Source organism: Pan paniscus, chromosome 10 (genome assembly GCF_029289425.2).
Source record: "Pan paniscus chromosome 10, NHGRI_mPanPan1-v2.0_pri, whole genome shotgun sequence".
Taxonomy (NCBI): domain Eukaryota; kingdom Metazoa; phylum Chordata; class Mammalia; order Primates; family Hominidae; genus Pan; species Pan paniscus.
Genome location: NC_073259.2, coordinates 90,481,929 through 90,495,633, shown reverse-complemented (window position 1 = coordinate 90,495,633; position 13,705 = coordinate 90,481,929). Strand labels below are relative to the sequence as shown.

At 34.6% G+C, this 13,705-nt stretch overlaps 1 protein-coding gene across 5 annotated transcripts in view; it reads right to left on the bottom strand.

Annotated features, from left to right (window-relative positions):
- The window catches only part of METTL25 (methyltransferase like 25), a 120,579-nt gene that overhangs the window by 27,701 nt on the left and 79,173 nt on the right, over window positions 1–13,705 (bottom strand). For 4 of the 5 annotated variants that reach the window (XR_010108851.1, XM_003811648.6, XM_063593177.1 and 1 more), the window contains one exon: window positions 12,621–12,694. The exons of the other annotated variant lie outside the window; for it this stretch is intronic. Coding sequence is in view for 3 of the 4 variants with exons in the window: in XM_003811648.6 (XP_003811696.2) it covers window positions 12,621–12,694 (74 nt within the window). In the remaining variant the exon portion in view is untranslated. The remainder of the gene's footprint in view (window positions 1–12,620; window positions 12,695–13,705) is intronic. 5 annotated transcript variants of the gene reach the window in all.

Sequence of the window (13,705 nt, the reverse complement as noted above, 5' to 3'; positions counted from 1 at the left end):
CCCAATTTACAGATGGGAAAACTTAGGCAAAAAAATATAAAATAATATGCCCACGACCACAGTGATATGATGCAGTGGGGATACTGGGATTAGAAACCAGGCAGTAGAGCTCCTGTGCTTATGTTCTTAATGGTGACACGCTGCTGTCTCTCACCAAACTATTAGGAGTCTTTAAAATATAAATACGCACTTAAGTCTTAAAGAGGAGGATACTGCATGAAGCATTCACTTTTAAGAAATTCTTTTCTTCCCAGGTATTATCACAGAATCATTGCACTTTAGGACAACAATCTGGAGAACAGTTACAGAATAATCAAAGTCTGATTTATCCTCTTTCAAAAGCTTTTCTAAAATACTCTGGAGTCAGGTTCTTTGGTTCTATTACTTGAAGTGAACGAAAGGAAACAAAAAATCATTTGAGATGGGAGCTGATCAACAACACAAATAAATAAAACATGTACTATTAATATATTAGATAGTAAGAGCTGATGAAAACCTGGTGATAGAGGAGAGAAAGCAGATATGAAAGGTTAGAGAGGAGTGATGGTAAATAGTGGATATCTCAAAGATAATAATTTTGAATAAAAGACCTGAAGAAAGAGACTGAGCTAACCAAGAGACTATCTGTGGAAGAATTCCAGGCAGAGAATGTGGCATAATTAAAGGCCCTGAGTAGAGAAGTGTTTCTGGTATTTTCAACGAACTTTAAGGAAATTAGCGTATCTGGCACAGACATGAACAAAAGGAAGAGTAGCAATGAGGTCAGAGAAAAAATGAGGAGCCAGATGACATAAGGCTTTGCAGATCACAGGAAAAACATTAGCTTTACTTCTGAGGTAAACAGAAGCCACTGGAAGATTGTGAGCAGGAGCCCACTTAAAAATATCAATGGTATCACTCTAGCTATTGTGTAAAGAATAGGCTATAGTGAGCAAAAGTAGAAGAGAGAGACCAACTAGGAAATTATTAAAATAATCTGGGTGAAAGATGATGATGGCTTGGACCAGAGTGATGGTCCTGAGGACGGTGAAAAGTGAAAAAAAATTACATATATTCTGAAGGGAGAGGTTATAAAGTTGCTGAAAGATTGAACCTAGGCAGTGAGAAAGAAGAGTCAAGGATGTCTTAAAGATTTCTGGTCTGAGTACCTGGAAGAATATGATTGTCATTAACAGGTGAATTTGGGATTCACCAGTATAGATGATACTTAAAGCCACCAGATGGGATGAAATAAGGTATGTAGTAGGTATAGACAGAAAAAAAAAGCCACCTCAACAATTAGAGGTTTGAAAATGAGAAATCAGCAAGAAAACTGGAAAAACAACAAGAGTGAAAGGTGAGTATATTCTGAGTCTTTCCCTAGAATATGAGAGAAAGAAGTGTTTCAATAAAGAGTGGAAAATTGGGTGCAATACTAATGGCAGGCAAAGTAAGAAGAGGACTGAGAATGGATCACGCAATTTAACAACATAGGGTCATTCATGTTCCAGAAAAGGGTGGTTTGCTGGAGTGATGGAAATAAAATCTTACTGAAACATGTTTAAGGGAAATGGGAAAGAAATTGGCAGCACTTTCAAGGAATTTTGCTATAAAGGAAAGAACCAACATAGGACAGTAGTTAGAGGGGAAAATTGGGTGCAGAGGATTTTTAGAATCTGTGCTCTTAAGCACTATGATACACCATTTCATTTAATAAAACTGAAAAAATGGTCATCAAGGAGCTCAGAAGGTAGCAGAGGAGTAGAAATACAATTAATTGTATTATTCAGGTTCAGTAAGAACAGTGAATCACAGCTTAAGTATTACGGGAGAACAGAAAAAGAAGAAAAGGAGGAAAGAAAGCTATCACAGAGATGTCTTCTAAACTGGATTTTAAAAAACCCAGAATTTCACCTTCCAGAGGTCCTGGAATGAAAGGATGGCAGAAATAGGGAGAAGAATATTCCAGGTAGAGAGAACAACTCCAAGAAAACACACAAAGTGTAAAAATAATGGCATGGGAAATGATGAATAATCTGGTGTGCCAGGACGGTGTGCATGGGCAGCTGTTCATGGTGCACAGGAAGAATGGGATGATGGATTAGGCTGGAATGAAAATTAATAACAGATTTGAAATGGCCTTGAATGCCACAATAATAGTTTAGGTTTGGGCATAAAGAATTATTAGCAAACATTTGAAAGTTAGAAAAGTGACATGACTATTTGGGAAAGACAAATGATGAGAAGTTAAGAACAGATTAAAAAGGGCCTCTCTGTCAGAATAAAGCATGGTCAGCATGCTAAAAAGGAATCAGTATACTTTCTTTTAATAAAAGTGAATGCACTGGATCTAATTAAAATTCTACTCAAGTGAATCCAACAACACCCACATGCTTCTCCAAAAATGCAATTGTAAGAACATGGTTTACTTGTAACACTTTCCAAGGAAGCAGCATTTTGGAGGGAGATTTTAGAGAAAGGTGAAGCAGAGGTATACTAAATAAATGAAAGCAAACACATGCAGGACAGATTGTACCAAAATTCAGTTTCTCCATAATCACAAAATATTTATGAAATTATTGTAACATTATTATTATTTTGTGCCTTTTGTATGCTAATACATATTGAAAGACTTAAAAGATCAACAACATAAAATTTTGCTGTAAATAGCTATCATTTAAGGGAGCTCCAAAAAATCTTCAAGTTACTTTTCAGTTTAAAAGATACCTTCTAATTTCAACTTGACCACACATTATGGATTAAATGATTATCTTTAATTTTGTGAGATAGTTTTAATGATCACTTTCCTATTTGATTATAGCAAAATCACAATTAAAATTAAACTAGGTAACATAATTATAGGTAGCAAAATACTATATATATTTTTTGTATAGCTGTATACATTTCTTATTATGCAAGAGAATAATAAAGTGAAAAAAGTGTACAAATTGGATTTTCCCTGTTTTCTTTCCAAGTGTTTTAAAAGAGATTTTTAATCCAAGAAATTCCTTCCTTGGCATTTTATTCCCCTTAGAAAGTTTCTATTATAGATAAGTACTAATTGTAAATAAATTTCCATAAATTATTGAGTTTTAACATAAATGGGCTAAATCACAATTATAAAGTTAAAATGTTATCCTTAAATCCCTGAAAAAGGCTTACTTCTAACCTTAGGCTATATAAACAATTACACTTAAAGAACTTTCAGGATAATGTTTCAATTATTCTAAAACAGTATTATTACTGGAAGATGATTTATTTTAGCTAGCAAGAAAAATAAAGAAAATGGAAAAGAAGTAATTAAGTGACCTTATTTTCTGTCTTTAGTACTATTGCTGGCCAGTAATTCCAATAACCTTGATTTACAATGCTAATACAAAGAGCCTTGCAAATCAACTCATATTAAAAATATCTCAAAGAGAATTTACCATTAAAAACAAGAATGGGATGGTGAAAACCTTTCTGGACTACGAATTTAGTCCTGATCCTGGTTCTTTCAGGCTATATGACTTTAGACAAGCTTTTAACCACTTATTTTAATTTTTCTTATCATTATAATGAGGTGCCTATATTAGATATTGGAGTATACTATGTGGCTCAACTGACTGTGGGGTATAGCCTGATAAAAGATTAATATTTTAGTGATACTGAACAAAAGCAATAAGCATTTACAAAACATGTGTAAGGCATAAAGAATGTAAATAAAACAAACTCTTGTACCCAACATCAAACTTGAGAAATACATTACTAGTATTAAATACCTTGATTTCTATATGTACTTCTCCTCTTCCCTACCTTATCATTCTGCCTCATAATCCACTGCTCCCCGCAACTCCTACAGGAAACTATGACATTGAATCTTGTGTTTACCTTACTTATGTTGTTCTTGCTTGTTTACCACATATTTATACTCCTATTCAGTTTTGCTCTTTTCTGAATTATATAAGTGGAAACATTTTATAGGAGTTTTTCTGAGATTTCAGTTAAAATTATATTCACAAGATTCAACCACATTGATGCATGTAGCTGTAATTCATACATTTGCATTGTGGTATATAAAATACTTCTATATACATGAATGTAATACAATTTACCCATTGTTCTATTAATGAGTTTTTTGTTCCTGGATTTTTGCTTTTATAAACATTGCTGCTATTGATCATTCTTGTAAAAGTTTCTAGAAGCAAACATATAAGAATTTGTCTAATATATATACTTAGGTGTAAAACTGCTGAGGCATGTATATATATTTTCCATTTTATTAGATAATGCTAAGTTGTTTTCATTTCATTGATCTTCCGTGGGTTTTTTTTCAGTCTCAATTTTATTTATTTATGCTCTGATCTTGATTATTTCTTTCTTTAGAATTTTGGATTTGGTTTTTGCTTTTCTAGTTCCTTGAGGTCATTTATTTCAAGTTTTTCTACTTTTTTGATGTAGGTGTTTATTGCTATATACTTTGCTCTTAATGTTTCTTTTGCTGAATACTATACAGTCTGGTATGTTGTCTTCATTTTCATTTGTTTCAAGAAATTTTAAGGCCGGGCGTGGTGGCACATGCCTGTAATCCCAGCACTTTGGGAGACCGAGGCAGGCAGATCACCTGAGGTCAGGAGTTTGAGACCAGCCTGGCCAACATAGTGAAACCCCGCCTCTACTAAAAGTACAAAAATTAGCCGGGTGTGGTAGCTTACACCTGTAATCCCAGCTACTGGGGAGGCTGAGGCAGGAGAATAGCTTGAATCCGTGAAGCGGAGGTTGCAGTGAGCCGAGACTGCACCACTGCACTCCAGCCTGGGCGAAAGAGCGAGACTCTGTCTCAAAAACAAAAAAAAAAAAAAGAAATTTTAAAATTTCCTTTTTAACTTCTTAATTGACCCGTTGGTCATTCAGGGTCATGTTGTTTAATTTCCATGTATTCGTACAGTTTCCAAAGGTTCTCTTGTTATTGATTTCTAGGTTTATTCCATTGTAGTCAGAAATGATACTTGATATGATTTCTACTTTTTTGAATTGGTTGAGACTTGTTTTGTGGCTAACATATGATCCTGGGTAATGATCCACGTGCTGATGAAAAGGATATATATGCTGCAGCAATTGGATGAAATGTCCTGTAAATGTCAGTTAGGTCTAGTTGTTCTACAGTGTAGTTTAACACAAAGTTTCTTTGTTATATTTCTGTCTGGCTAATCGGTACATTACTAAAAGTGGAGTGTTCAAGTCCCCTATTATTATTGTATTGCAATCTATCTCTCCCTTTAGATCTATTAATATTTGCTTTATATATTTTCATGCTCTGGTGCTGGGTGCACATACATTTACAATTGTTATATCCTGCTGAACTTACCTGCCTATCATTATATAATGACCTTCTTTGTCTCTTTTGGCTTGAAGTCTATTTTATGTGATGTAAGTATAGCTGACCCTTAAACAACATGGGGATTAGGGGTGCCGACATCCTATGCAGTAAAAAATTTGCATGTAACTGTTGACTACTCCAAAGCTTAACTACTACTAGTGTACTTTTGACCGGAAGCTTTACCGATATCATAGTGAATTAAAACATATTTGTATTTCACAGATAGTACAAGTTTTTTGCACAAGCTGTTATAGCTGCAGCAAAGGTGTTAGGAATTTCTTTTTCTCTTTTTACAGTAGTCCTTATGCTGGATTCATTTATCTTGAAATGGTGGGCAACCACAGCTGCAGACCTCAATCTATAGTACATATCGAGCAAATCAACTTTTTCTTGTAATGTCATGACTCCTCTGCATATCGGGAGCACTTCCAGGATCACTAATGGCACTTAATAAGGATATCATGGTATTGTTATTCAAGGTTTATGGTACTGCCCTAAAGACAACGAAAAATAGACAAGAACTGTGAGAGATCACTTTTTACTGATACACAATCCACTGGAGAAACAAACTGCTCACAGAGATTTGCAACACAAAGTGTTTTAAACGAATACTCGCAACACTTGAGCTCAATACAATACTAATAAGAGGTGGCTATAAAATTATTACACTATATACTATAGCTAATTTAATGTGGTTATAATTTAATATTTCATACTTACATTAGTTTACATTTCTCTTGACTGTGAATAGTGCCACATATTGTCTGTGTTTGTGTGCATGTTTTTATATAAATTTTGACTTTTATTATAGATTTGTATATATTTTATGGTAGTAAATGGTAAACAATATGTATATATTTTATGCATTCAAGATAGACCTCATTTTCTTAATTTGTTGATATTTTTAGGCTACATGGTTTGTGTGTGAGTTTATTCAATTGTCACAAGTCTCAAATATATTTTCCAATGTACTTATTAAAAAAATACTGCATATAAGTGGACTTGCACTTGGGTTTTGCTTTTCTAGTTCCTGGAGGTATACTATTAGGTCGTTTCTCTCAAGTTTTTCTACTTTTCTTGATGTACGTGTTATACACTTTGCTGTTAATATTTCTTTTGCTGAATTCTATAGAGTCTGGTATATTCAACTCTGTGTTGTTCCAGGGTAACTGTATATAGCAATACCTGGTTTCCATTTGAATGGAGTATCTTTCTTCCATCTCTGTACTTTTGGTCTATGTGTGTTGTCCTTACAGGTGCAGTGAGCTTCCTGTAGGTAGCATGTAAGAATAGCTGGGTCTTGTTTTTTTGATCCATTTAGCTACTCTATATCTTTTAATAATTTTGTCAATTTACTTTCAATGCTATTGATTGGTAAGGAATTACTACTGCCATTTTGTTACTATAAAAGAGCTAAAAAAAACCTCTATAACTCCATCACCCCCACATTTTGACTTTTTGATGTCTGTTTACTTTTTTATGCCTATCTCTTAACAAATGTTATGATTATTATTTTTGATATATGTCTTTTTGCCTTTATACCAGGGATATGAATTGCGTGGCGTATCACATTTACAGTATTAACAGTCTTCGGAATTTTGTCTGTGTACTTACTTTTACCAATGAGTTTTATACCTTCAGCTGATTTTCCTGTTGCATGTTAGCATCCTTCTCTTTCCGACTGAAGAACTCCCTTTAGCATGTCTTGTAAGACACCTCTGGTGGTAATAAATTCCTTCAGCTTCTGTTTATCTGCGAGAGTATCTCCCTTCATATTTGAAAGATAGCTTTGCTGGCCACCATATTATCGGTTGACAGTTACTTTGGCACTTTGAATGTCCTCCCACTTCCTCCTGGCCTGAATTTTCCACTGAGAAGTTTGTTGCCAGATGAATTAGAGCTGCTTTTCCCTTGCTGCTTTTTTGATCCTTTCTTTGTCTTTTACTTTTGAGATTTTGATTATTATATGTCTTACAGTAGTCTTATTTGGGTTGAGTGCAAAAGTCTTTAACTTTCCTACACTGAAGTATTTGTATCATTTTCTGAGTTCAAAAGTTTTCTGTATTATTTCCTTGAATAAGTTCTCTATCCTCTGCATTTTTTCAACTCCATTTTGAAGGCTGCTATAGTCTGAATATTTGACCCTTCCAAACCTCATGTTGAAATTTGATCCCCAATGTTGGAGGTGGGGCCTAATGGGAAAAGTTTAGGCCATAGGGGCAGACCTTTCATGAATAAGTTATTGCCCTCCTGGGTTGGGGGACAGTGAGTGAGTTCTTGCTCTATTAGTTTCCACAAGACCTGGTTGTTAAAAAGAGCCTTGGCACCTCCCCTCTGTTTTGCTTCCTCTCTTGCTATGTGGTTTCTGCACATGCTGTCTACACTTTGCCTTCTGTCATGAATGAAAGCAGCTGAGGCCCTCTCCATAAGCCAAGGAGATGTTGGGACCATTCTTCTTGTATAGTCTGCTTAACTGTGAGCCAAATAAACCTCTTTTCTTTATAAATTACTCAGCCTTAGTTATTCCTTTATAGCCACATAGAAATGGACTAATGCCATGACTTAAATTTACTCTTTTGAGGTTATTTTTTAGGCATACTGCATTCTTTTTTTTCTTTTCTTTTTGGTCTCCTCTGACAATGTATTTTCAGATAGGCTGTGTAGGCTGTAGGCTACTTTCTTTCAGCACTTTGAAGACATCACTGACTTCTAGCTTCCACTGTTTATGCTGAGAATTCAGCTGGTAGACTAGTTTAGTTCCTTTAGGGGTATTCTGCTTCCCTCCTTCACTCCTCTCACCTCTGGCTGCTTTAAGAATTTTCCCTTTGTCTTTATTTTCAGCAATTTTACTCTTACGTGTCTAGAACTTTTCTTTTTACTTCATCATAAGATTTGTGTACTTCCCAAATCTTAAGATTGATATCTTTTTGTCAGGATTGAAAAATTCTTAATATTGCTATTGCCCCATTCACTGTCTCATCTTCTTCTCAGACTGCAGTTAATATATACATGAAACCTATTCCCTGTATTCCACATAGCTCTTAGTCTTTGTTTTCTATTCTCTAGCTTTTTTTTTGTTTTTTGATCCCTCATTGTAGATATTTTCTTCTGATCTTTCAGTTCATTAATTATTTCTTTAGCTGTGTCTAAAGTGCTGTTAAGACTATCCATAAATTTCTTGATTTTAGTCATTTTCTTGTTCAGTTCTAGAATTTTCATTGGGTTTTTTTAATGTTTTGGTTCTCTGACAAAAAATATTTTATTTCAATGTGCATATTGAGCATAGTTCTTTAAATTAAACTTTCAATTTTAAAATAATTATAAAATCACATACAGTTGTAGGAAAGAATAAGGACTGGTGTACTCTTCATCTGGATTTCCACAATGTCTCATGACAGTAATATTCAGGATACTGATGTGGATGCAGCCAAGATACAGAACACTTCCATCACCACAAGGATCACTCATGTTGCTGTTTTACAGCCATATGCACTTCCTGCTTACTCCACCCTCTTTTCCTACTTCAGCAACCACTAATACCTTGTCATTCTATAATTCTGTCATTTCAAGAATGTATATAAATAGAATCATACGGTATATAACCTTTTGGGATTGGCTTCTGTTCATTCAGTATAATTCTCTGGAGATTCACTCAGGTTGTTGTGTGTATCCACAATACTTTTTGTTTTATTGCTTAGTATTTCATGGCATGGATTATTACAGTTTGCTTAAATACTCACTCACTGAAGGACATCTGGGTAGTTTTCAGTTTGGGTGACCAGGAATAAAGCTGCTATAAACATTTCTGTACAAGTTTTTATATAAAGGTAAGTCAGCTTCTATTGATTATTAAAGGTCTTTTTTATTGCTGGGACTTCCAGATTCCCATGTGATCTCCACTGACACCCTGATAGGGGTTACCTTGTTACTGCTGAGTGATGGTGAAAGTCCTGACTCTCTACTAGGCCTCCCTTGATACCAACCACCCTAGTGGGGGAAACGAGGGGTGTCATACGGCTGGCTGGGTAGGAAGTGCAGGCCTCTCACATGGTCTGTATGACACTGTGGTAGTGGTATTGCGTTAATTTTTATCGCAGTTGGATACAAGTCCTAGTTTCCTACTCAGCCTTATCTAATACCTCCACAAACGGGTTATAAGGGAGTTTCATTACAGCCTGGCAAGGATAAAGTGCAGGCTCTGTACTTCTTGGCCTTTGTTGGCATAGGTGAGAGTGGAGTCACAGGTTTTTCTGTGTGTGTGTGTGTGTGTTTCTATTTTTTTTTTTTTTTTTTTGCTATAGTATGGCAGTAATGCATAAAAGTTTTTCTAGGCCTGCCCGCTTCCTGGTCTTTCAGTTTTCATTTGAAATTTCTTTTTTTTTCTGTGCCTATTGGTGGTTCTAGATTACTACCTTTTTCAACTCCAATCCTGGGCTCTATGAAACAAAAAGAAAACCCGGGGGACTCGTACTGTGTTGTTCCTTCGGTCCGGAAACCCCTAGCCAGTCTGCTCTATTCTCTTTACCTTTTGTCTTTTTGTATTCATTTTATACATAATGTTCGGGGATTTAGTTGTACTTAGCAGGAAAAATAGAGAAAAGTACATCTATTCTATATTTCCAGAGTTGAACTCTCTGAAGTATAGTTATTTTAAGCCTTTCTCTGGCTTTCCTAAGGGTACATTTCTGTTGACTGTAGTTTATCTTTGATTTTGGTCATGTTGTCTTGTTTCATCACATAGCTAGTTATTTGGGATTGGTTTTGTAAGGTACTATATATATATATAAGATGTTAGTGATAATTTGAGGCTTAGATTTACATTATTTTGTCCAGAGGGAATTTATTTCTTGTAGGCAGCTAGCAGAAGCAATAATCTGAAATACTTTAATTGCAGCTTGAGATAATTCAAAATGGGGCTTTACTCATTTCAGGACTATTCTAGTTCACTCTTAACTCTTACAGTATAAATCTTTAGGGACCTAACTCAAAGTATGAGTGGTTTACTTGGCTTGCTCCCAAGTCCTCACCAGACCATGAACTCGAACTTTTGTTTCACTAGAACTGTCTTTCTATTGAAAGCTGTGCTCACCCTCTCTGTTGATGGGTGGACAGTTGCCTATTCCAGAACTGACAGATGCTGCTGGGGAAAGTGCAGCCATAAAAGCTGGGTTTACTTCTGTTGAAATCCCATTTCCTCTTTGATTTTTGTCCCATAATTCTTACCTACTTCAATAGGTCTCTGATGTTCTCAAACCAAGTAAAAACAAATTTAAACACACACACGCATGTGCACACACATCTCTGGCATGGTTTTGTTTCCTCAGAAGTGAGGTTAGTCCTAATTATTTAGTATGTTATTGAAAGCAGGCTTCAATCATTTCGCTTGGTTTTCACATAAGCCATCCTGACTAGAACATAAATTGTTCTTGTGTGGAAACCATTACCTATGCATCCAGAATCCCCAGGACCTAACATGTTGCCTGTCACACAATAAATAAATGCTGGATTAAAAAAAAAAACATGTACAAATCTTGATAACTAATTATGTGGTCTGATGATAAAAGTAGAATCAAGTATCATTTCTAGACTTCTAATGTTTGATAACGGTCATGTCATTTCCAGAAATAACACCTGTTTATTAGAAGTCAAGAGAAAGAAGAAAAGAATAGAATTGGTGGGAAGAGAACATTGGTTTTGGAGGTAGCTGACTGATGTATTTGTGAGGTACTTAAGTGAAGTTATTCAGATGAAAATGAGAAAGTGGATGTGGACTTCTGAAAAAGAGATGGGAGCTAGTTACATATTTCAAGAGTCATTTGTAGTAAGGATCCTAAGAGAAAGAGGAAATATAGAGATAGGAGCTGCATATAAAACATTAAAGAATGGCTAGATATAACTAGGGGATAGAATAATAAGAAACTGTGAAGAAAACATATGAGTGCTCAGAGTAGAAAAATGAAACTCAGAGAATACAGAATAATGGAAGATAATGAGGAAGAGATTTTAGAGAAAAAACAATTACCGACATGGTCAAATGTGACTGAAAGGTCAATGGGGCTAAGGAAGAAAAGTCTTCTAATAAATACGAGCTATCTTCTGAATACTAAAGGAACACAGGCATGTGGAGCGTTGGAAAGTATTGAGTTTTTAAGTGAGAAGAAAGGTTTAGAAAAGAACAGAAACAAATTTAAGAAGTCATAAAGGAAATAATAAACACATGAACAGATCTGAGGTCTTTAAAGAAGGCAGGTAGTAAATATTTGAGTTGACATGAATTTGCACAATTTTATGGCTTTTTTCAACAAGGTTAGCATCTTAGGGTAAATATAAGAGAAGGAACTAGTTTTCAGGAGCACATGAAAAATTCAGTTTTAGACATTTTGACGATTTGGAAAAGAGAATGGAGACTGAGATACAGATTTGGGAGTTATCTACATAGGAATGACAGTTGAAAACAGTCTGTGTAGGTACTTGTATGTAGTAACTTCTATCCGTAAAAAGTGGATATTTTTTCTTACAGAGAAGTAATAGCTAATCTAAAAATCCCTTTTATATCTTTTCATAAATGTGAATTATTTTTGAGAACCTGAAAATTGCCTTATTTTAATTTGTAGAATAATCCTATTATACCAAATAACTATCAGAATCCTAAAATTGTAATTAGCAAGAGAACATTCATACAGCATGCCAGAATTACAAATGTATGCTTGAATACAACAGTTGTTGAACCAATATTATGAAAAAAATTATCCTACCCCTTGCTTTTCTGTATAAATAGTGCATTATTTAGGGGCAACAGGAATAAAACAAAACATATGTAGTGCTAGTATTCTACTAGCAGAGACCTGAAGGGCTATAATAGTTGTTTGTGATCAATATCTGTTCTAATTAGAGTTAAGTGTTTATGCTATAATACTTGTTTATGATCAATATCTGTTCTAAAGTGTTATGTTTATGAAACATTCTAAATATGACTCTTGCTCATATAATATCGTCACTGAACTATTTAATATTTTAATACTTCAAAAATTCTAAAGTACATTTTACATAGATTATTTTATCATTACAACAAGCTTTCAGGACAAGAAGGAATCATTAGAGCCCCCACTTTAATGATAATTAACCTAAGATACAGTTGTTGTGTACTTGTTATTGACATTATGCTCAAATTCAAAGTTGCTTCTACTAATAACAGTGACCCTGCATAAATTCACCTGAAGACTAAAAGTCACTTTACTTACAATATAACATAGTTATTCTTATTAAAATAAAATCCTCATACCATTTGGTGATGCCATAACAATCTTTAATAATATCCTGAAGAACAGCACGATAGAAGAGTGATTCAGTAGGCAGCTGAAAAAAATGTAGACATATATAAGCACAAGAAACAAAAAAAATCAGAAATAAAATAAATACCAGAATGTTGGAACCATACGTGACTGTCAGAAACCTTTGTCGCTAAACACAGAGGATGACTTAATAATTTTTCCATTACAAGTGAAAGTGTTACCCTGAGGCTAATTCTCATTGTGAAAGTAATTCTGGAAAAAAAAAAAAAAAGAAACCATAAAAGAAACAGTAGTGAATAAGAAAGAAAAGTTATAATCAATGAACAATAAGCTAATGCCCAAATAGAGTCCTTATCAGTTAAAAATGAGAAATACTTTCAAGACCAACCAAGTCAGCTCTGGAGCATTTAAGAGTCAGGAAGGATATGTGTGAAAAAGAAGAGAATGTAGATTTGTCTTAATGGAGGTGGAATAAAGATAATAACAGCTAGGAGTCACAACAAGAAAGAAATAACTACCCTAAGTAAAGAAATACAAAGATTGTCTGAGGTCTGAAAGACAGTACTGGTTACTACAGAGTTGAAAAGTAGAGCCTTGGAAAGAACATAGGATAAGAGATTGCACTCTTGACAATGCTTCACTTTTTGCAGAAAGAGATATGGGAGATGTCCCATAAAGGTTCAAAGGTTTTTGAATGGAAAGAAGCAATAGCTGAAGAGAAGGGCTCCAATGAAGCATGATTGTTTTAAAAGAGCAGAAAGTAAAACATTACTATTTATAAAAGAGCACTTCACTGCAGCAACAGAATTACTCAAACTAAGAAACAAGTCACCAAAACCCTATGCACATCCCCACAGATCTCGATATTGATAGTATAGGAACATCCAACACAAAATAATGTCAGCAACAACAACCCAGCTTGCATGTAGTTATTATTTTTTTAAAAAATGAGTAAGAATAGAAGGAGGACAACAATACGGAATGCTTTTAAGAAGTCAAATAAGGTAAAACTGAAAACTGTCCAATGACTGGTAAAGTTTTAAAGATATAATTCAGTGAAATGTGTATATCCATG